The sequence below is a fragment of the Eptesicus fuscus genome, chromosome 9 (assembly GCF_027574615.1).
Source record: "Eptesicus fuscus isolate TK198812 chromosome 9, DD_ASM_mEF_20220401, whole genome shotgun sequence".
Classification (NCBI taxonomy): domain Eukaryota; kingdom Metazoa; phylum Chordata; class Mammalia; order Chiroptera; family Vespertilionidae; genus Eptesicus; species Eptesicus fuscus.
This window is the reverse complement of record NC_072481.1, coordinates 32,847,987-32,870,861: the sequence shown is the minus strand read 5'-3', so window position 1 is coordinate 32,870,861 and position 22,875 is coordinate 32,847,987. Positions and strand designations below refer to the sequence as shown.

General features: G+C 40.9%; 1 protein-coding gene across 1 annotated transcript in view; it reads left to right on the top strand.

The window, feature by feature from the left end:
• The first annotated feature begins 1,067 nt into the window (after positions 1-1,067).
• The window catches only part of ZYG11B (zyg-11 family member B, cell cycle regulator), a 69,622-nt gene continuing 47,814 nt past the window's right edge, over positions 1,068-22,875 (top strand). Inside the window, exon 1 of the mRNA XM_054720547.1 lies at positions 1,068-1,274. Coding sequence (XP_054576522.1) covers positions 1,245-1,274 — 30 coding nt within the window. The 5' untranslated portion in view covers positions 1,068-1,244. The remainder of the gene's footprint in view (positions 1,275-22,875) is intronic.

Sequence of the window (22,875 nt, the reverse complement as noted above, 5' to 3'; positions counted from 1 at the left end):
TTATCAAAAGAACCAAAGTTTCCCAATATTTAAATGTTTATTTTAGTAGTTCCAAAGAATCTCAATTTGTAATCTTGAAATTATGAATTGTTATAGGGTACTACATTTGTTAGAGTGTTTGTTATAGAAAACAATGTTCACTTAAAGTTATAAGTTCTGTTTGCCAAAGGAGGTTGATTTTTTTTTTTTTTTAATCCTCATCCTAGGATATTTTTTTCCCATTGATTTTTAGAGAGAGTGGAAGGGAGAGGGACACCAATCAGTATAGTCAGTATGGTTTTGGATTCTTCTCCACTACCACCCCTTTAACCTGACTCACACCCCATTTTGCTGCAGGTTCAGAGTTAGAGTTTTGTCAGGTGAGTACAAGGAAAGGAGAGCAGAACTGGAGAAATGAAGGTTAATATCTGGGAATGCCTTTGATGATGGACAGTAAAATCTAAGCTGTTCAAGAAAGGAAGTGAGGACATAGGGTAGTGTGAGGAATAGTGAAAAGGTAGTAGGATCAATGGGTTTCGAGTCTTAGTGGAGTTGAAGAATTTTTGGAGTTGGGTATTAGAGGAAGAGAGCGAGAAAGGAAGGAGTTTTCGGTGTGAGAGTTGGATGATTAAATTAGAGATTTTAGAGGGGTTGCAATTACTGGTAATGAAAAGATCTAAGGTATGAGTGTGGAAATGAGAGGCTGAGGCAAGCGTGATCACTAAAGGAAAGGAATTTGAGAGGCCAGGGCACTGGAAGAATCATCTAAAAGAATTGAAATCCCTAAGAATTAGGACAATAGTAATTAATGACAATGAACCAGAAGCACAGGAGTCTGTGACTGAAACGAATGAGTGCTGTCGTCTCCATAATGACGTAATATTTAAAGCTCTTTATTTTTAACGGGAGAATGGGATTTGAGGGGGTGTGGTTGCTTTAAGGGCCTGGTAGGGAGAGAAGTCCGAGGTGGGATGCCTGGTCCAGACTCCAAGGACGAGTCTGCGCAGTGAGAGTGGAGGCGGGGCCAAGCTTGGGCTCGTGCGCGAGGGCGGGGCCTCGCGGGGGCGGAGTCTGCGCTCTGGGGCCGCCGCCGCCGCCGCCGCGGTGCAGCACCTCCAGCTTCAGAGGGAAGGAGGCCGCGGCCTGGGCCGAGCCTGGAGCCGCCGCTAGCCGCCGCTAGCCGGAGCCTCCTGGAGCCCCCGCGCCGGCTCAACCTGGGGGCGGGCTCAGGCCCGGCCCGCCGCCGAGCCCAGGACCGAGGCCGCATGCCCGAGGACCAGGCTGGCACAGCCATGGTGAGGGAGCAAGGCCTGCCTGAACCGCAGTCGCCCGCCACCCCGGCTCCCGCAGGCCTGCCCGGCCCTCGCTCCGGTGCCCCCCTCCGCGCCCCGTCTTGGCCTTACCTCCTTGTTACCGCCCCCTCGGTGGCCCGCTCCTCCTTCCCGGTGCTCCCGGCCACCTGCCGGGCTGACATCCCCCTGTTCCCTTTCCTCCCAGGTGACACCGGTTTCTGTGTTTTTGTTTTTTAATCGCCCTCGGTGACAGCCTCTTTCGCGTTCCCCTTTGCCGCCCCCTCCTCGTCCTTTAACCCGACCTTCCTTTTCTTCTCTACCATTTTGCCTATAATGATCTCTCTTTGGGGAATCTCTACTACTTACCTCTTTTCCTCCCCATTTTCCGTTCCTGCTCGTTTTGCTCTCGCTTCTCACCCCCTTTCACCATTACATCCCCACCGCCCCCTCCTTTCCGTATCATCTCTTCCCTGCGTCCTCTACCCTCCACATTTCCTCTCCCCTTTCTCCTCCCTCCCCCGTCTCTAACAGCTGTCCCCATTTCCTTCTCCGGATTTCAGGGGTCTAAGCTGGAACAATTTGAAGGCAATTGCCTCGCTGGAGAGGTAGGGCGGGCAGATGGGAATTCGCTGGCTTTTCTTTTTGTGGAGGGGAAGGGCGATACTGGAGGTATTGGGGAGGGCCTCAAAGCCTTATTACCCTAGTGTCATTGCAAAACCCAAGTGGTGGTGTGTTTGGAATGATGGTGTGAGGCCAGCATGCATTCTAGATGACCTTATGAGATATGTAGCCTTTTGACAGAAACAACTAAAAATGTTTTGGAATGCATTTTTTATTTTGAGGGCTTTTTAGTGTGAAGGTACAGTTTGGAAAATTTTCCAAATATTTACAGGTTTGACTATTACTCAGAACCAATGGCTTGTTTCCACTTGGAGACAGAGACCAGGGCTTCTAAAGACTGAAAATCAGGTTGGCAGTCAGATTGTGGCAGTTCTCCTTAATACCTTCTAATGCCTTCGTTTGTTTTGCCCTCTCTGAATTTAGTTGGGAGACTCTTATATTTGCAGTGTTTCTCCTTCCGGTTTCAAAATAGGTTGAGGTTTCAGTTGGTTTTTCATTGAGTTGGGTCACTCATTGTTTGCAGGACCATACATTCATGAACATATTTCTCCATCATATGCAGTCATCTATATTTTGGTTTTTGGGAGGAATAAGACATTCCTAGTCAAATCTAAGTCCTGGTAATCATGTTCTCCTAGAAGGCTAGTTAATTTCTATTTTTTCTTTCTCCCATCTGTTTTTTAGGAAAGTGGTTTATAAATGAAATAATTTAATTTGTGAGCTTTTTCTAACTCACTGACTCTGCATTTTTGGGTTGTCATTCTCCTGTGTCTGCCTCCACAACAGCCTTCACATTCACAACCGATCACACTGTCATTGTGTTAACCTGTTTCTCCCCCTGAGATGTGAGTAATTGTAGACAGCAATTGTGCTTTACTTCTTTCTGTAATTCCCAGTGCCCACTTAAGTATAATAAGGATATGTTCTGAGAAATGCATTGTTAGGTGATTTTGTTGTTTGATCATCATAGAGTGCACTTATACAAACCTTGTAGTATAGCCTACACACGTAGGCTATCTATCTATATAAAAGGCTAATATGCAAATTGTCCGTTCAGGAGTTCGACCGGGAGAGCAGGAGTTCGATCGCTCGCTATGATGTGCACTGACCACAAGGGGGTGGTGCAAAACATGGTGGGCGACCAGCAGGGCGGTGGGGCACTGAGGGAGAGAGGGAAGGAGGAAACGGGGAGGCCTAGGGACCCTACCCTGCACGATTTTTGTGCACCAGGCCTCTAGTATGATATATATATATATATACCATTGTTGTATGTGCAGTACATCATTGACCCAAATGTTGTTTGTTATGGAGTGCATGACCGTAGTAGAGATGTCTAAGACAGAGGCCATCAAACCTTACCGTGAATCAAAATTAACTGGAGAGCTTGCAAGCTGCCATCTCCAGAGTTTGATTTATTAAGTGTGGAATAGAGCCTGAGAATTTGCATTCCTAACAAGTAACCCATGTCATGCTGATGTTCCTGGTCTGTGAACCACTAGCCCAAGATATAGTCCTAAAAAATAACCCAGCAAATTGATGTTTGTCTCTCCTTCTCTCTCTAAAAAAATCAAATAAAAGCCTTAAATCAGGGTAAGCTATAAAGTGATGTATATGTGTATGTGGCAAATATTTTAGTTAGTATGGTTAGGCAGCAACATTAATAGCTAATATTTATTGAGCATGACTGTAGAGGCCCTGTTTTAAGTGACTTACATATTTTTTTTCATTTAATCCTCATAGCAACCCAGTGAGATAAGTACTAGGTCTATGAATGTAGAGACCATGTTTATTTGGCTCATCATTGAATCTTTAGCATATACATAGTGCCTTATGCATAAGTGCTCAATAAATATTTCTTGAGTGAATGAATGACTTTAGGCATGATCAGAAAGAGAGGAAGGCTTGGTTGAGAAGGGGGCATTTGAACTTGGGTCTCAATAGGTGGGGCTTTATTGGATAAGAATTTGGGAAGGAAAGTCATTCCTGGCAAAGGTACCAGGTTGAATGTTGAAGCTGAGACAGAGTAGGCATGATGTATTCTGGGAAATGTGTGACTCTAGATTGAGGGTGTGACTCTAGATCTAGGAGATGAGACTAGGTGAGATATGGTCAGATCATGGAGGACCTTGAATCATAGATTCAGGAGTTTTGACCTCATTGTAAGACTGAGTTACCTTGAAAGTTCTTTTATGTGTGAAGGGATGTCATAATTAAGAGATTTGAAGGGATGATCACTATAAATCAATATGAAACATGGTTTGGAGTGGGAAGAGCTATTGTACTCCTCTGGGTGAAAAATAAGTATGTGAGCTTTCTCCCTAGCCTTGTTATGGTGGTGGTGATTTAAATTGGAGGGAGGAGAATATAGGGAAATGAAATATGAAGATCTGCCACACCACTTTTAGTGAATTTTCCATAGAGACATTACTATGGAGTTGTACAAGAAACACAGAATCAGTAACAGTTTTGCAATTCTGTTCACTGGGCCTCAGTTTTCATATGTGTGCAGCCTTTAGGAATTTATGAGAATATTAAAACAAAGTAAATTTACTATACCAAAGTCCTTTATTTACAAACAGTAGGTCTCCCAAAGGTAATGTATTAGGTCATGTAGAGAGAATCAGTACTTTCCAAACTTACTCAGTTTTTAAAAATTATTCTTAGAGAGAAAGGAAGAGAGAGGGAGAGAAAGAAAGAGACACATTGATGTGAGAGCAGAACATTGGCTGCCTCCTGCATGTCCCCTACTGGGGATCAAGCCCTTGGGCATGTTCCCTGACCAGGAATTGAACCGGCAATTCTTCTGTGCCCAGGATGACGCCCAATTAACTGAGCCACACCAGCCAGGGGGCAAACTTATTTAATTTTAAAAATATTTTTTGTGTGGTATGAGAAAGGAGTGATTTTAAGTAAAATATATTTTATTTTAAATTACATGTATAATTTATTTAATAATACATTGAGCAAAATACATTAAAACAAATTTCCTCTTCCTATTTAACAAATGACACATTAATATGAGATAAATCATTGTCATATTTTAAAATGAATATATATTACAATGTAGAATGAACTTAATTATGTTTATGGCATCAAAATAGATAATAACTGACTTTCTAACTTTAAATTTGGAATTCTTATATTTTTGTACTTAAAAACAATAGGTTTTTATAATTGTTCTGTTTTGTTTCTAAATGACAGACTAAAGGGAATGTTTCCATGCTGCTACTTGAAAGCCTATCTCCATAAATAAAACATTGGAAGCATGGATAGTTTATATCCAATAAATGAAGATCCTAATTGGATATAACTATCACCACATTTTTTTTTTAATGCTTAAAAAACACTAAGCTATCTTGCCCTGGCCAGTGTTGCTCAGTTGATTGGCCTTTGTCCTGTGGACCGAAAGGTTGCTGGTTCGATTCCTAGTCAGGGCACATGCCGAGTTTTGGGCTATATCCCTGGTAGGGGGCATGCAGGAGGCAGCTAATTGATGTTCTGTTCTCACATCGATGTTTCTCGCTCTCTCCCTCTCCCTTTCTCTCTCTCTAAAAATCAATTAAAAAAATAAACACTGAGGTATCTTAATGTAGTACCATTTAAGAATCCTGATCAGATAAATGCATTCATTTACTTGTTTCATCATCAATGTAGCTAATGTTTCTTGTCTTTAACCAATAGTTCATTATAAGAATAAAAATAATTTTAATGCGATGTTCAGTGTTCAGATGAAGTTATAACAGTTGAACCACTATAATATTATGAGCCAGTCTCCTGATTTTTATTAATTCACTTATGTGCAGCAGATAAAATTTTGGATACTCTCAAACTATTCTGTTTTTAAAGGAGAAAAAATGTAATAATTATTTTATTAAATGGTTAAAAATATGCATATTGAGATAGACATCAGTATTGAATTTAATGATGTGAGCCATTGGGAAATGCTGGCTAGACCACTACTTTTTTCTTTTTTCTTTTTTTTTAAATTTCTTTATTGATTAAGGTGTCACATATTTGTCCTCATCCCCCCATTCCCATGCCCCACCCCTCCCCACAGATGCCCTCACACCCCTGTTGTCCTTAACCAATGGTTAGGCTCGTATGCATGCACACAAGTGACCACTACATTTTTCATTGGTTCTAAAGCTAGCCCTTAAAAATACATTTAACCAGTAAGTGGCAGAAATAATCATCATTTATAGTGGAATAAAAGACATTTTTAATGTGAATAGTAATTAAAATAGGAAAATAATGTTAAAACAATGTTCTTGAATACTGGGACATATATTTAGAGGAGCATGATCTCATACAACAGCTTTCATTTAATGAGCACCCAGTGTGTCAGAGGGTATACTAATTAATCTTCACAGTCCCATAAGGTCGATAATGTTTTTTCATTGCACACATAAGAATACTGAGGCTTTGAAAAATCAAATAACTTTCCTGAGATCATAAAGCTATTAATGACAGCAGGATTCATGCACAGGATTCTCTGACCCCTAAGCCTATGCTGTTTCAAACACATTCCCTGGGCTCTTATGTGGTTGTAGGAATCTAAACTGAATTCATGCATTTAAAATACTTGTACCATTGTTTCCACTATAAAAGTAATTCATATTTATTGAAAAAAAATTGATCAAAGGGTATGTACAGTTTTATGGTTCTTGATCCATATTGCCAAATTGCCTTCTACAAAGCACTTGAAGCAGAACATCAGATGTTGATGGCATTCTGTCTTTAGCATTTAGATACCTTTTGAACATTTAAAGCTTGTGAGATATGACAGGAATATACTTTCAGAACACATTAATTTGGGGGGAAAAGCAAAAGGCTGGTAGGGATTCAGTATTATTTTAAAATGATGCTGCTCTTAATTCTAACAGCATCTATTATGCATTAAAAACAGCATATATTTCAAGATATTATTATATATAGAGAGAGCATACTTGGTATGCATGTGGATTTGTAGACTTTTTTATGGTGCTAAGGAGCCTGCCATTTAGACTCCACTAGTTTACAGTGTTCTTATAGTACTGCTGTGGCCACACAGGCTGTACTGTACAACTCAAGTGGCAACCACACATATGGATAACAGTGGGTCTACAAAGATCTGTATCCTGTGTACTTGTTAGTGTCTAGGACATAGTAGGGGCTTAGCAAATAGTTGTTGAAGGAAAGTGTCTTGAGTATTATATTAGGACCCTTGTGATCTAATCGTTCAATGAATAATCATTTCATGAAAAAAAGTTTTTTCAACCCTAGCCGGTTTGGCTCAGTGGATAGAGTGCTGGCCTGAGGACTGAAAGGTCCCGGGTTCGATTCTGGCCAAGTGCACGTACCTTGGTTGCAGGTTCCCTGGCCCTGGTCAGGGTGTGTGCTGGAGGCAACCGATGTTTCTGTCTCTCCCTCTCCCTTCCACTAACTCTCAAAATCAGTGGAAAAATATCCTTGGGGGAGGATTAACAACAACAACATAAAAGTATTTTCATCTTATACTCTGTAATACTAAGCACACATTATGCTGTTTTTCCTGCTTCTGAGTTTTGCTTACACTATTTCATTTTGCCTAGAATGCTGTCCCCCTTCCTTACTATTTAATCTTCATGTGTTGCCTTAAACCAGGGATTTTCAACTGGTGTGCTGCGGCAGGCAGGCACAGTGGTGTGCCGCAAGAAATTATAAAACATGCAATACCGTACTATTTAGTTAGTGGCACTGATCTCTTTTCCCTGTCAAATAAAAAAAATGACAACAGCCAATACAGCAATAGCCATCCAATGTGAATTAATCAAAATTACTAGCATACCTATTTTTTATCATATCAGCAAAAAATATAGCATATTTTTTATGTGCTGCAGAATTTTAGTAATTAGTTTATGTGTGCCATGAGATGAAAAATATTGAAAACCACTGCCTTAAACGTTACCTCCTTTTTGAAGCCTTCAGTTACCTTCAGGCAGCCTTGTATACTTTTTTCCATATGCCTTTCCTGCACTTTGTATATGTCTTGGTTACAACAGTTATTCTGTGGTGGTAGTATTTTTTTTTTAATTATTATTATTATTTTTTTTTGAGAGAGAGAAACATTGATTTGTTCCACTTTTTTATGCATTCACTGGTTGCTTCTTGTATCTGCCCTGACTGGAGATCGAACTCACAATCTTTTTTTTTTTTTTTAATATATTTTATTGATTTTTTCACAGAGAGGAAGGGAGAGGGATAGAGAGTTAGAAACATCGATGAGAGAGAGACATCGACCAGCTGCCTCCTGCACACCCCCCACCAGGGGATGTGCCCGCAACCAATGTACATGCCCTTGACCGGAATCGAACCTGGGACCCTCCAGTCCACAGACCGACGCTCTATCCACTGAGCCAAACCGGTTTCGGCCGAACTCACAATCTTGATGTACTGGGAGGACACTCTAATCAACTGAGCTACCAGGCCAGGGCCAGTATTGTTCATTAACAAGTCTCGCTGTCTCTCCAGATTGTGAGCTCTCTGAGGGCAAGGACAGTACAGTGTTTTATCAGTTTCAAGTCTTAAGCACTTTCCATAATGCCTGAGACATACTAAGAAGATAAATATTTACTTATTGAAAGAATGTATTTGTAGAGAATTGAATAAGGTGATGTTAACTGAGATGTGAGTTGTAAAAGAGGGCAAAAAAGGTGAACACTGTCCATAGGTACCCTGAGGGGGAAAAGAGGTTTGATGGGTAAGAAATGTTGGATCAGATACTAGCCTAAATGGTACTTTTGACCTAAGATACATATTTCTGTCCAGAAGAGTTGAGCTGGAGTTAGGAAGGAAGCCAAGTGATTTCAAGATGAATTGCAAAACAATATCCCTTTGTATAAATACTTGCAAATTACTTGTTTATAATTTGTGGAGGTGTCCTTTCAGAGAATAGAATATTTAAACACAGACAGTAAAGACTCGGTTACAAGGTAAATTTAGAGGGGTGGTTAATCATTTAAACATTTTGTTAGCTCTATAAAAAGATCTTTTGTTTTTTTCCTTTTTTCCTGTCTCCACTTCTGTTTTGTATAAACATTTTTCTTAGCTCCCCAGCATCTTAATGCCTGTTCAATGTCATATTCTCCTTTTCTAAAGGCATTTTTAAAAAGTTTGAATGTTCTTGGTTATGTATTGTCATTTACTTTTCATGGGCCTTGTAACCTTTGGCAAATCATTTCACCTCTCTATGCCTCCATTTTTTTTATTCTAATGAAACAGTTGTATTAAATCCTCTCTGCCATCCCTTCCACCTCTTAGAAAAATGTAAAACTCTGGCAAGTTAAAGGTAAGTATTATAGTAGAGTGGGTATGTTCTATTAGTTATAGTACTATGGGATAATGGGAAGCTGCTTTTATAACTTTAAATTTTGTATACACTTGAGCTCTTATTTCCATGAATATATTACCCAACTTTCATACCGGAAACTATTTATTCAATGATGTTAATATTTGCATAGTACTTTAGTATTTTAAAGGCATTTTCATATACATCCCATCTATTCCTCAATACTATTTTGTGATTGTCAAGATAGAGGTTTAGCATCAATTTTACAAATAAGAAAACTGAGAAGTTAATTTATTTTCCTAAGGTCACACAGCTACTAAGTAGCAGAGCCAGGACTGACTACAAGCCCAGTGCTTTTTCCATTATTAACCTGGCTTCTCTGTTTACCATATTCTGTTTCAAAACTTATGCTGAAAGTTAAGAGGAAAATGATGCTAAAGTATCTCTTTGAGTTAGTGATTCCTATGATCTACTCAACAGCTCAGTGATTATTGACTTGAATTTTTTGTTTTGTTTCTTGGAATAGTTTTGCTCCATGTGCTAACATGGAAGGGGATTTATTTACCTTACCAGGCCATGATCTCTTATAGATGGAACTCCAGCTTCTTGTCCTTTGGCACATAGTCATTTGCCGCACTGGCCAGTCCATGAAATGATACATGCAAGAAGCTTGTCTTACCTGCATTATTTGACATCTAGGGATCTCTGAAAGTAGTTGGTGGTTTTTGTTTTTTTTTTTTTAATTGTTTAAAGTATTACAAATAGTAGTACATAGGTCTCCTTTTTTTTTTTTTCCCCCAATTGACCTTCCCCCAGCCTCTCCTACCCCAGTTGGTGGTTTTTAAAACAGAAAAATAACTTCCCACTGTTCATGCCAAAATAGTTTATTATATTTATACCCTTGAATACAATATATATTTTAATCCTCACTTGAGGAGTGAGGACATTCTTTCCATTGATTTTTAGAGAGAATGGTAGGAAGAGGTGGGAGGGGGAGAGGGGGGGAAACATTGATGTGAGAGAGATACATCGATTGGTTGCCTCACACATGCGCCCTGCCTGGGGGTGGGGATTAGACCTGGACCTGCAACTCAGGTACATACCATTGACTGGGAAGCAAACCTGCAATCTTTTGGTGCGTGGGCTGACATTCTAACCACTGAGCAATACCCACCAGGGTGGTACTATATTCTTGACTTTTTTCCTCATTTGTGAAATGACTGTGTTTGGGGAAGGAGAAGGTAAATGGATTATATGTATCTAAGGTTATATTAGTGTTTATCCCTAATAACTTGGTTGAATCAGTAGTAGAAAGTATAAGGAAAAAACTCCCATAAATGAAGGAGGGATTTCCCATGCAGTACTACAAAAATGAGGAGTCAAAGATTGTCCAATATCTGAAATTTCTTGTACCCATTAACTCAAATGACACTTGTCTGCCTTTCAATCCCATTGTTTAATTTCAAGGCTGGACTTGGGGCTTATATTTCTCGCTGGACATACAGTCTCTTTCTCTAGAGGGAAATAAGTATTTTAAATACACCTAACAATAAATTTGTGCTTGATTTATCATTTATTCATTCAATAAACATTTAGTGTCCATTATGTGGTAGGCATTATTTTAGGTTCTGGCAATAACAAAACATAGTGTTTGTTTTATGAAGTTTATATTCTATAATAATAGCTAACATATCTTGAACAATTAATATGTGCCAATCACTGTTCCATGTTTCTTTCTCTTAGAATTTATTTAATGCTGACAACAATCTTATGATATAGTGACTATTAGTGTCTGCATTTTACAGATTTTGAAACTGAGGTGCGGGGAGATTAAGAACTTTGCCTAAGGTTACATAGTTTTTTATAAATGGTAGAGCTGACATTTTAATCTAAGCAGTCTGACTCCCAACCTCACACTTTTCACCACAGTATTACACAGCCCTGCAGAGAGATGTCAATACAAATTTTATTTATGTCAACTTTATAATCTTTATAATCACCTGGTTTCTGGCCTAATCTAAAAAAAAAAAAAAGGCTGAAACCGGTTTGGCTCAGTGGATAGAACGTTGGTCTGCGGACTGAAAGGTCCCCGGTTCGATTCCGGTCAAGGGCATGTACATTGGTTGCGGGCACACCCGGTAGGGGGTGTGCAGGAAGCAGCTGGTCGATGTTTCTCTCTCATCGATGTTTCTAGCTCTCTATCCCTCTCCCTTCCTCTCTGTAAAAAAATCAATAAAATATATATTTTTTAAAAAGTCATCTAGGGATAAAAAAATGGAGCACTATCAGAGCCATTTTCTTCTACTGGAGGATTTATCAGTTTTAGGAACCTTTCAGATGGGAGATGAGATTTTGAACCTAATTCATAAGTTGGAACTGAGATAGCTACATAAAACCAGGGTTTTAAATTGCCTATAGCCTTAGCGACAAGGCAGACCAAAAAATATCTGCCTGATAGTGTAAGGAGATAAAGAGGCTTGTTTGTCTTGGTATAAACTCTGGATTAGAAAACTCTCTTCTTGAGGATTTACAACCATGAACTTCCTGTCCTATGTATCTGAAACTTAAATTTATATTACTTGCATAAGATTGTGTCTAGTAAGTGAAAAAGGAACATTTACTTAGTAATTAATTACTCCATCAGGCATTATGCTGGGGGTTTTTGAGCTTCATTATAACAATAGCATACTGAGATAAGTATTAATATCCCCATTCTACAAAGGACAGAACTGAACGTCAAAAAAGCTAGATATTTTGCAACATAATACACTATAATTCAAATCCAGGTGTAGTATTCTTCCTGCTAACCACAATGCCTCTGTCAAAGTGTCTTCATTTTTGTGTCTCAGTTTCCTTATTTATAAAATTAAAGATGTAATATTTTTCCTTTCACTTCATAAGGTTATTGTGAGTATCAAATAAAGGATATGGATATGCTTTGTTTACTATAAGACATTGTTACCAGCATCTATACTAATAAAAGGGTAATATGCTAATTAGAGTGGACATCTTCCGGACTTCCTTCCAGACAAAGCTGCAGCGGCTGTGAGGGCCAAGGCTCAGGCAGCCGTGGGCGGCTGCGAAGGGCTGAGGCTCACGCTGGCAGTGGCAGCAGCAGCAGGGTAATGGGGGTGGTGCCTTCCCCTGATTCCCCTGATCTCACCTTCCGCAGAGGGAGGCCAGACTGCGGGCTGAGGCAGAGGTGGTTAGGGGCGATCAGGCCAGCAGGGGGCAAGTTAGGGGCGATCAAGTCAGCAGGGGGCCAAGTTAGGGTCAATCAGGCCGGTAGGGGGGCAAGGTAGGGGCGATCAGGACAGCAGGAGGGCAAGGTAGGGGTGATCAGGCCGGCAGGGGGGCAAGCTAGGGGTGATCAGGCAGGCAGGCGAGCGGTTAGGAGCCAGCAGTCCTGGATTGCGAGAGGAATGTCTGGCAGTCAGACATCCCCCGTGGGGTCCCAGATTGGAGAGGGTGCAGGCCAGGCTGAGGAACCCCTCACCTCCATGCACGAATTTCGTGCACCGTGCCTCTAGTTATCTATAACATGTGTTTTTCCTTATGATTAACCAACAGAGAAACCTCATACTCAGTTATTATAAAGTCCACAGGGTTGGTCTTGAGTTAAAACAATTTTAATATTTTTTATATCAGATGTAATGGTGCCATGAGGAAAAATAAAATGAGTGATGTGCCCTGACCAGGAATGGAACTGGCAACTTTTTAGTGCATAGGTCGACACTCAACCAACTGAGCCACAACAGCTGGAACATCCATATTCTTGTTAAGCAGATGTCTATAAAACTTTCCATGTAACTTGGGAAAAAAGGGGTGGGTAGGCTATGAGGTTTTTTGTCTCACCTAAGTGGGACAGACAAAAGACATTTAAGAACTACTAACTTTCTTTGAACTCATAGTCTGGAGGGGAGACAGCATCTAAACGAATAAAAGTTATACAGTGGATAACTAATAGAACTACATACAAAATGTAGTGTGATTATATCTACTTGTGTTTTTGTAGATATGTGAAGGACAGCTTTGTGGAGGAGTGGATATATGTACTGCTTCTTTTAGTATGAGTAGGAATTTGATAGATGGACAGGTATGGAAGGGCATTCTAAGGAGAAGAACAACATATATAAAAGGGAGGCATAGCTACTATTAGTAACATTCCTTCTCTGAACCTGTTTCCTCAACAAAAATAATTTCAATTCTCCTTACCTTACAGAGTCATAATGATTGTTTTGAAAAGACTTTATAAATTGAAGCACTAGGCAGATGTTTAATGACAAAGATTCTTTTTATTATTATTTGCTTTTCTTCTCCTCTCCCCCAACATTTGAAAGCCTTGGTGTCTCCCCTAGGTAGTATTCTGTCCTCCATGACTCTGTTCTGTGATGTCTAAAGGCAGGAGCAGAAGAGAAGATTTGTGATATACCTAGCTTTAATAGTAGGAGAAATTCTTTATTTATTTACTTTATTTTATTTTTTTATTTTTTTAGGAGAAATTCTTTAATTGCGGATGTATAACTGTTTAAGTTGTGACCTAGGTAGTCTAGTTTCAGAGCAGTGACATAATCCATGGAACACAATCCTGCAGTCAAAATGTCATTTAGAAATAACTCAAAGTTTTTATTTGCAAAATTTGGAACATTGTGAAGTAGAATAGAGTTCACAGATCTTCTCAAAATTCTCTTTTTATTTTCTATCTACTTCACTTATATAGCTGCTCCTTGGCCTTTCCACTGAAAACTCTCCCAGTCCATCATTATCAGGTGGTAAAACCTCTGGGGCAGTGGTTGGCAAACTCATTAGTCAACAGAGCCAAATATCAACAGTATAACGATTGAAATTTCTTCTGAGAGCCAAATTTTTTAAACTTAAACTTCTTCTAACACCACTTCTTCAAAATAGACTCGCCCAGGCCGTGGTATTTTGTGGAAGAGCCACACTCAAGGGGCCAAAGAGCCGCATGTGGCTCTCGAGCTGCAGTTTGCCGACCACGGCTCTGGGGAATGTAAGACTAGATAGAGAAAAGAGAATAAGCAGTAGAGAGAATGGATAATTTAGGGGGGGAAATGTGTGTATGTATGGGCCAACACTCAACCACTGAGCCACATGGACTGGGCCAAAATTTTTATTTTTGTCTTTTTTTAAAATTTTTAATAATTTGATATATTCAGAAGATGATATGAAACATTTATGTAAGCCATGGAACATAGTAGACAAATATTTAAAATCCCAGCATCCAAGTTAAGAAATAGAACAAGACCGCTGCCATTTTCCCCCCATGTACTTTATGTCACTTCTCCCACCCGCAAGGTATCCACTATCCTTTTTTATTTTAAACCTTTTCCTTGATCTTCTCTATAGATTTACCAACAAATTGTTTTATTTTATTTGTTTGTTTTTCCTTTTTATTGGTTTATTAGGGTGGTACTGGTTAACAAAATTACACAGGTTTCAGTCACACAATTCCACGACAGATCATCTGAACACTGTATTGTGTGTTCACCATCCCAAGTCATGTTATTTAATTTAGATGTAATTTTCTAACCTTCTGAAATAACTTTTCAGGTAATATTTCCTATGCCTAATTAATGTTTAATTGAAATCTTGCTGTATATGTAGTTTTTATTTAGCTCAAATTAATATTTTATTCTCAGCATTTTACCATGTTGTAAAAAGTTATTCATAAACTAGAGACCCAGTGTGCGAAATCGCCCAAGACCCAGACCCGCAGGAAATCGCGTGAGACCCGGGACTCCCCTGACTCCCGGCGTCAAGTCCCCGCCCACCAGTGCTCGCAGCCCTGCCCACCTGTGTGCACCTTGCCGCGCATGCAGCCTCCTGGTGACCGGTCTTTGGTTGTTACGGCATTATGACCACTGGGTTTTTATTACATAGATGTACACATTGCTGTGTAATATTCTGTAGAGTTGATATAGCATAATTTGTTTACCATTTTCATTATTTTAGACTTTTGTATGTATTTATGGGTTTTGGAGGTTTTTTTGATTGGAAAAACTGTGATTAATCTTTTGTTACTACCTTTTAAAAAATTGATTGTGTGTGTGTGTGTGTGTGTGTGTGTGTGTGTGAGAGAGAGAGAGAGAGAGAGAGAGAGAGAGAGAAATTGACTTGTTGTTCCACTTATTTATGCATTCATTGATTGCTTCTTGAATGTGCCCTGACCAGGCATCAAACCTGCAAACTTAGCATATGGGACGACGCTCTAACCAATGGAGCTACCCAGCCAGGGCACTTTTTATTTCCTTTTTTTCTTCCCTTTTTCCCCCACAAATTCCTGGATGAAGAAGTACTGAATCAAGAGTATGGGTGTTTTAAAGATAATTATTAAATCCTTTATATTCAGAAAAATCGTGCCAGTTTACACTCTGACCAGCAGTGTTTGAGAAGACCAATCTTGGCAAATTCTATTTCAACAATTCACAATGTTGCAATTATATCCTGTTTCAGAAAACACCACATTAAGCAAAGGAAATTAAAGGGCTATGCTGTTCTTTCAGAGTGGAGTTGTTGTTTTTCCTATTTGCATTTGGATATTTTTCAGTCAGTGTTCAGGTACTCTGTCATTCGTCCTGCTGTACTTTGTGGTAATTAGAGGGCTTAGTTATCTCTGATCACTCCAAGAGTTTATCTAGCTGTCACCACTAGGGGGTGAAACTTAAATCTGTATAATCTGCTTAGTTCATTCACCAAAGCTTTAGTTCCTCTTCTGTACTTGCCAAAGCAGACGAACTCTATGAGCATAACAGATGCCATTGAAGAAATAATCCCTTGCCTAGTTTTGTTTGTGAAATCATGGGAGTGTTAATCACTATTTTGTTTTCTAACTTTTTTTTAATAATTTCAGACATATAAAAAGTTACAAAAGTGATATAAAGAATTCTCATGTAGCATTCACCCAAGTTCCCCAAATGTTAGCATTTTATTCTGTGTGCTTTATTGCGCTCACTCTCTTTTCTCTCTCTCTCTCTCTCTCTCACACACCACTTTTCCCCCTCTGGTTAACTATTACTTTAAATTTTGGAGTATGTGGTTTTGTTTTGTTTTTTAACTAATTTCTCCTCCAAAGAAGAGAGGTTTTTTTAAAAATTGATTTTAGAGAGAAAACCATTGATGTAAAAAAGAAACTTCCATTGGTTGCCTCCTGCACGTGCCAGACCACGGATTGAACCTGCAATCTCAGTATGTACCCTGACAGGGAAGCGAACCCACCATCTTTTGGTGTATGGGACGATGCTCCAACCAACTGAGGCATACAGGCTAGGCCTTGGAATTTCTTTTTTTTTTATGATGATGATGATGATGATGAGAGAGAGAGAGAGAGAGAGAGAGAGAGATTATAAATATTTCTCTTTCGTGTCCAGCGCAGCTAGAGAGTGGTTCGGTTTCTGAGTAGGGGCGACGGGGGATAGAGAAAATGAAAGACACAGACACAAATACAGTAGGGAAAGCTGGGACTGGGTGGGAGGACCATTGTCCTCTGATGGAGAGACAGAGACCCAGAGCCCATACAGCCCTTTTATTTTATACAGCAAAAACCAGGAAGTTTTACTAAAGCCCAAGACAAAGGAGATTATGTGCATTCTGTGGCTTTGTAGTCATCACTACTGGATGGGCCCGGATAATCGTGTTTGTTCCTGGTGCTTGGCTGGATTTAGATAATGAAACCTACCCCCTGGCGCCTGAGCTGAAGGTCAAGCTGACAATACACCTGTCTCTGGCAAGGTGTGTTTCCAGGACATGGCTCTGCCAACGCCACTGGATTCAGCTGACAATAATTAAATGCTCATGTGCCTTCCCAGACACTCTCTACAGTATATTTGTTTTTATACTTATTTATGCATTCATTTGGTTGATTTTTGTATATGCCTTGACCAGGAATTGAACTGGCAACATCCTAGTGCACAAGATGACAGCCAACTAACTGACCCACACCAGCCAGGGCTGACTTTATATTATAGCCATGCTCGTAGGTGTGGAATGTTATTTGATTGTCATTTTGATTTGCATTTCCCTGATGATTAATGGAATTAAGCATCTTTCCTCAGATCATCGGTCATTTATATATTTTTTTTGAGCAATGTCCTTTCAGACCTTTGCCTATTTTTAATTGTCTTTTTATTCTTGAGTTGTAAGAGTTCTTTATACTATACTAGGGGCCCGGTGCACGAAATTTGTGCACTCGGGGAGGTCCCTCAGCCCGGCCTGCACCCACTCGCAGTCCAGGAGCCCTCAGGGGATGTCCAACTGCCCGCTTAAGCCGGCAGTCGAAAATCCTTAGCACTGTCGCAGAAGCAAGAGAGGCTCCTGCCACTGCCGCTGCACTTACCAGCCATGAGCCTGGCTTCTGGCTGAGCGGCGCTCTCCCTGTGGGAGTGCATTTACCACCAGGGGGTAGCTCCTGCATTGAGTGTCTGCTCCCTGGTGGTCAGTGCACATCATAGTGACCAGTTGTTCCACCATTGGGCCAAAACCGGCTTTCTGACATCCCCTGAGTGGTACCGAATTGCAAGAGGGTGCAGGCCAGGCTGAGGAATCCCACTGGTGTACGATCGGGGCCGGGGAGGGACATAGGAGGTTGGCCAGCTGGGGAGGGACTGAGGGAGGGCTCCAGGGCGTGTCTGGCCCATCTCGCTCAGTCCAGATTGGCCAGACCCCAGCAGTTAACCTACTGGTCAGAGTGTCTGCCCCTGGTGGTCAGTGCACATCATAGCGACTGGTCGACTGTCTGCCCCCTGGTGGTCAGTGCACATCATAGTGAGCAATTGAGCGGCCTTAGCATATCATTAGCATATTACACTTTGATTGGTTGAATGGCCGACTGGATGACCCGACATTTAGCATATTAGGCTTTTATTATATAAGATTCTAGATCAGTGATGGCGAACCTATGACACGTGTGTCAGCACTAACACGCGTAGCCATTTCTGATGACACGCGGCCACTGAGGCGGCCGCATGCCGAGGATGAAATAATGTTTTTTCCTCAAAGTGACACACTACCCGAGTTATGCTCAGTTTTTTGGCGAAGTTTGACACACCAAGCTCAAAAGGTTGCCCATCACTGTTCTAGATACAAATCCCTTATTAGATATATGGTTTGCAAATATTTTCTCCCATTCTGTAGGTTTTCTTTTCACTTCATTGATGATAACTTTGAAGCACAAAAGTTTTGTTGTTGTTTTTTTTAAAGATCTTTTACTTGACTTTTTTAGAGAGAGGAAGGGAGAGGGAGAGAGAGAGAAACATTGATGTGTGAGTGAGACATTGATCAGCTATTTCCTGCACATCCCCCACTGGGGATGGAGCCCACAACCTGGTCATGTGTCCTAACTGGGAATAGAACCAACAACTTCTTGGTACACAGGATGATGCCCAACCAACTGAGCCATACTGGCCAGGGCAAAAGTTCTTTATTTTAATGAAGTTCATTTATCTGTTCTTTTTTTTTTAAGGTTGTGCTTTTGTTATATCTAAGAAACCAATTACTAATCCAAAGTCAGGAAGATTTATATCTATGTTGTTTTTTTTAAGAGCTAATAGTTGTAGCTGTTACATTTTGGTCTTTGATCTATTTTGAGTTAGTTTTTGTATCTTGTGAGGTAGCACTCTTATCTTTATCCTAAGTATTTTACTCTTAATGTTATTGTAAATGGAACTGTTTTCTTAATTTCATTTTCAGCTTATTCATTGTAAGTATACTATAGGAATATAATAGATGTTTTTATATTGATCTTTTATCCTACAACCTTGCTGTACTTGTTTTATTGTTCTGATAGGTATATTTTTTTTATATTATGAGCTCCTTAGGATTTTCTTTATACAAAACTATGTCACCTGCAAATAGAGATAGTTTCACTTTTCCTTTCCAATCTGTATGCTTTTTATTTCCTTTTCTTGCATAATTTTAGGACCTTCAATACAGTGTTGAATGGAAGTGGTAAGAGAAACATCTTTGTCTTATTCCTGATTTTAGGGGGAAAATATTCAGACTTTCAACATGAATTAAGTATGATACGAACTGGGTTTGTTGTAGGTGACCTTTATCTGGTTAAGGAAGTTAATCTATAAAAATTTTTATGTTTTATCCTGTATTATAAGCATCCTTCTATGTGATTAATATATCTTTTAACTATAATTTTTTAATAGCTGCATATTCAGCGATTAAAATGTCACATGTAATATGTGGTTAAGAGCTGTACTCCTGAATCAGTTTTTAATTTGAAGCCATACTTTGTCACTTACTATGTGTGAAATGCTGAGAAAGGTGTTACTTTTCTGAACTGGTTTTCAGTTATACAAAAATGAAGATAATTCTTTACTACTTTGTAAAATTGGGATGAGGAATAAGTGAAGTAATATGTAATGCATGTAAAACACTCAACACAGTCATATTGAAGGTACCTAATGGATGGTAGCTACTATAATTCTATCTAATAAAAGAGTAATATGCAAATTGACCATACCTCTGCTACACCCACAAGCCACGCACACCAGCCAATCAGGAGTGAATATGCAAATAAACCCAACCAAGATGGCTATGGCCACAGAGAGCAAGAGGGAGGCTTGGGTTTCCCCGGCGATGGAGGAAGCCAAGCTTCCTGCACACCTTGGCTGGCCAAGGCCTCTGCTCAAGGCTACAAAGTTTCAATTATAGAAGATAAGTAAATCCCAACAAAAATGGTTGCGGCGCCGAAACCGGTTTGGCTCAGTGGATAGAGCGTCGGCTTGCGGACTGAAGGGTCCCAGGTTCGATTCCAGTCAAGGGCATGTACCTTGGTTGCGGGCACATCCCCCGGTGGGGGGTGTGCAGGAGGCAGCTGGTCGATGTCTCTCTCTCATCGATGTTTCTAACTCTCTATCCCTCTCCCTTCCTCTCTGTAAAAATCAATAAAAAAAAAAAAAAATGGTTGCGGCCACGGAGCAAACAGGAGGCTTGGGTTTCCCTGGCGATGGAGGAAGCCAAGCTTCTTGCACACCCTGGCTGGCCAAGGCCTCTGCTCAAGGCTACAAAGTTTCAATTATAGAAGATAAGTAAATCCCAACAAAAATGGCTGCGGCCACGGAGCAAGCAGGAGGCTTGGGTTTCCCCGGCGATGGAGGAAGCCAAACTTCTTGGCTGGCCTTGGCCTCCACTCAAGGCTACAAAGTTTCAATTATAGAAGATAAATCCCAGATCCCAGGGCCTCTGCTTGGGTCGCCGGGGGGCATGGCCAGCCTTCAAACCACCATCGGCCCCTCGCCCAGGCCGCCCCACACCCCAAGGGAACTCCCACCCTGATCCAGGACACCCTTCAGGGCAAACCAGCTGGCCCCCACCCGTGCACCTGGACTCTATCCTATATAATAAAAGAGTAATATGCAAATTGACCATCACTCCAACACACAAGATGGCTGCCCCAGTGTGGTCAAAGATGGCTGCCCCCATGTGGACACAAGATGGCCAGGGGGGGAGGGCAGTTGGGAGGGATCAGGCCTGCAGGGGAGGGCAGTTGTGGGCGATCAGGCAGCAGGGGAGGGCAGTTGGGGAGGGATCAGGCCTGCAAGGGAGGGCGGTTGGGGGTGATCAAGCCTGCAGGGGAGGGCAGTTAGGGGTGACCAGGCCAGCAGGGGAGGGAAGTTGGGGGTGACCGGGCCTGCAGGGGAGGGCAGTTAGAGGTGACCAGGCCTGCAGGGGAGGGCAATTAGGGGCAATCAGGCTGGCAGGGGAGCAGTTAGGCATCAATCAGGCTGGCAGGTGAGTGGTTAGGGGGTGATCAGGCTGGCAGGCAGAAGCGGTTAGGGGCAATCAGGAAGGCAGGCAGGCGAGCAGTTGGGAGCCAGCAGTCCTGGATTGTGAGAGGGATTCCGGTAGGATCGGGCCTAAAAGGGCAGCCAGACATCCCTTGAGGGGTCCCAGATTGGAGAGGGTGCAGACTGGGCTGAGGGACACATGCCCCCTGTGCATGAATTTTGTGCACCGGGCCTCTAGTCTATATATATAAAAGGCTAATATGCTAAGTGTCCATCCGGGTAATGATGTCATGTAGCAACGCCCAATTTCCTCTCCCTAGCAACAACTAGGCTGCTTGCAGTTTCTTCAGCTCAGTAACACAACTTCCTTTATAGCCAGGTGGAAACATTTCACACTGTAACCAAATGTCTGTGAAGTGTTTTCCCATACCTCATCTCATTTGATCCTCACAGAAGTCCTGGAGTAGGTAGATAGGAGACTCAGTGGAATCATATTTTCATCAGTCAGAAAACGGAGATTTAGAAACTTGACCCAACTGAAAAGAAGTAAGAAAAGGTGTACCTTGAAAATGACTTCAGGTTTTCTCAATGCGTAGTATATAGTCAAACACTGTTGCAGTTAAATATTTTACCCTTTGTTCTCCCTGCATCATCTACAATAATAATCTGCTTCATGTTGATATTTACTGCTGTGTTGCTGACAATTACCTGAAAGAGAAGTTGGGGTGCTTCACTGGGCTGGAAAAAGTTTAGCGAAATCAGAAAGCAGGTCTAATTAAGCAACTTTATTCTATATCTATAAAAGGCTAAGTTGACTTGTGCATGCGCAATACATATAAAGCTCTCTCTGGCACCAATTGCACAGGTGTGTTTCCATCTGTCATTGTTGATCATGAATTTGGTTGACACATTATAGAGAAAGGGCGAATAGCAATATTAAAATATTTCTTCTAATTAATTTCCTTTCAATGTGCACAAATTCGTGCACTGGACCACTAGTTATAATATTGCTTTGGGAGACATTGTTTAGAGCAGTGATGGGCAACCTTTTGAGCTTGGTGTGTCAAACTTTGCCAAAAAACTGAGCATAACTCAGGTAGTGTGTCACTTTGAGGAAAAAACATTATTTCGCAAATGTTTCATCCTCAGGAGCAGCAAATGTTTCATCCTCGGCATGCGGCCGCTTCAGCGGCCGTGTGTCATCAGAAATGGCTACGTGTGTCAGTGCTGACACGCGTGTCATAGGTTCGCCATCACTGGTTTAGAGTGTTTATTTCTGTAAACTCTTAGACTTAAATTTTTGTGCTTATTTGATTAGTTCTTTATTTCTCAGACTGGAATAACTGGGTTAACCTTTTTCTTTTTTGAGAATGCCAGCACCTATAGCAAATTTTTTTTACCCAAATAAATTTATCATGTTTGAACTATACACTGACTGGCCAGATTATTATGATCTCTGAACACATAATAATCTGGCCACTCAGTGTATATCCTATATAATAAAAGGCTAATATGCAAACTGTCCCCTTGACCAGGAGTTCGATCAGCATGCAGGCCGGCCAACCGCCCATGTCCCCGCCCTCTGGCCAGGCTGGCCGGACCCCACCCATGCACGAATTCATGCACCAGGCCTCTAGTATATATATATATATATATATATATATATATATATATATTTATTTTTTTTTTTTTTTTGAATGGCCAGATTATTATGTGTTCAGAGTTCATAATAATCTGGCTACTCAGTGTAGATTGGGATGGGGATTTTGTGGGAAATCAAGTTGGAAAGTAAATTGAGGCTAGGTTTTATTTTTTAAATCTTAATTATTGAAAGTATTACATATGCCCCTTTTTTGCCCCCATTGATCCCCTCCAGCCTTCCCCTCCCCCCCAGACCCAGGCCTTTTACCACCCTATTGTC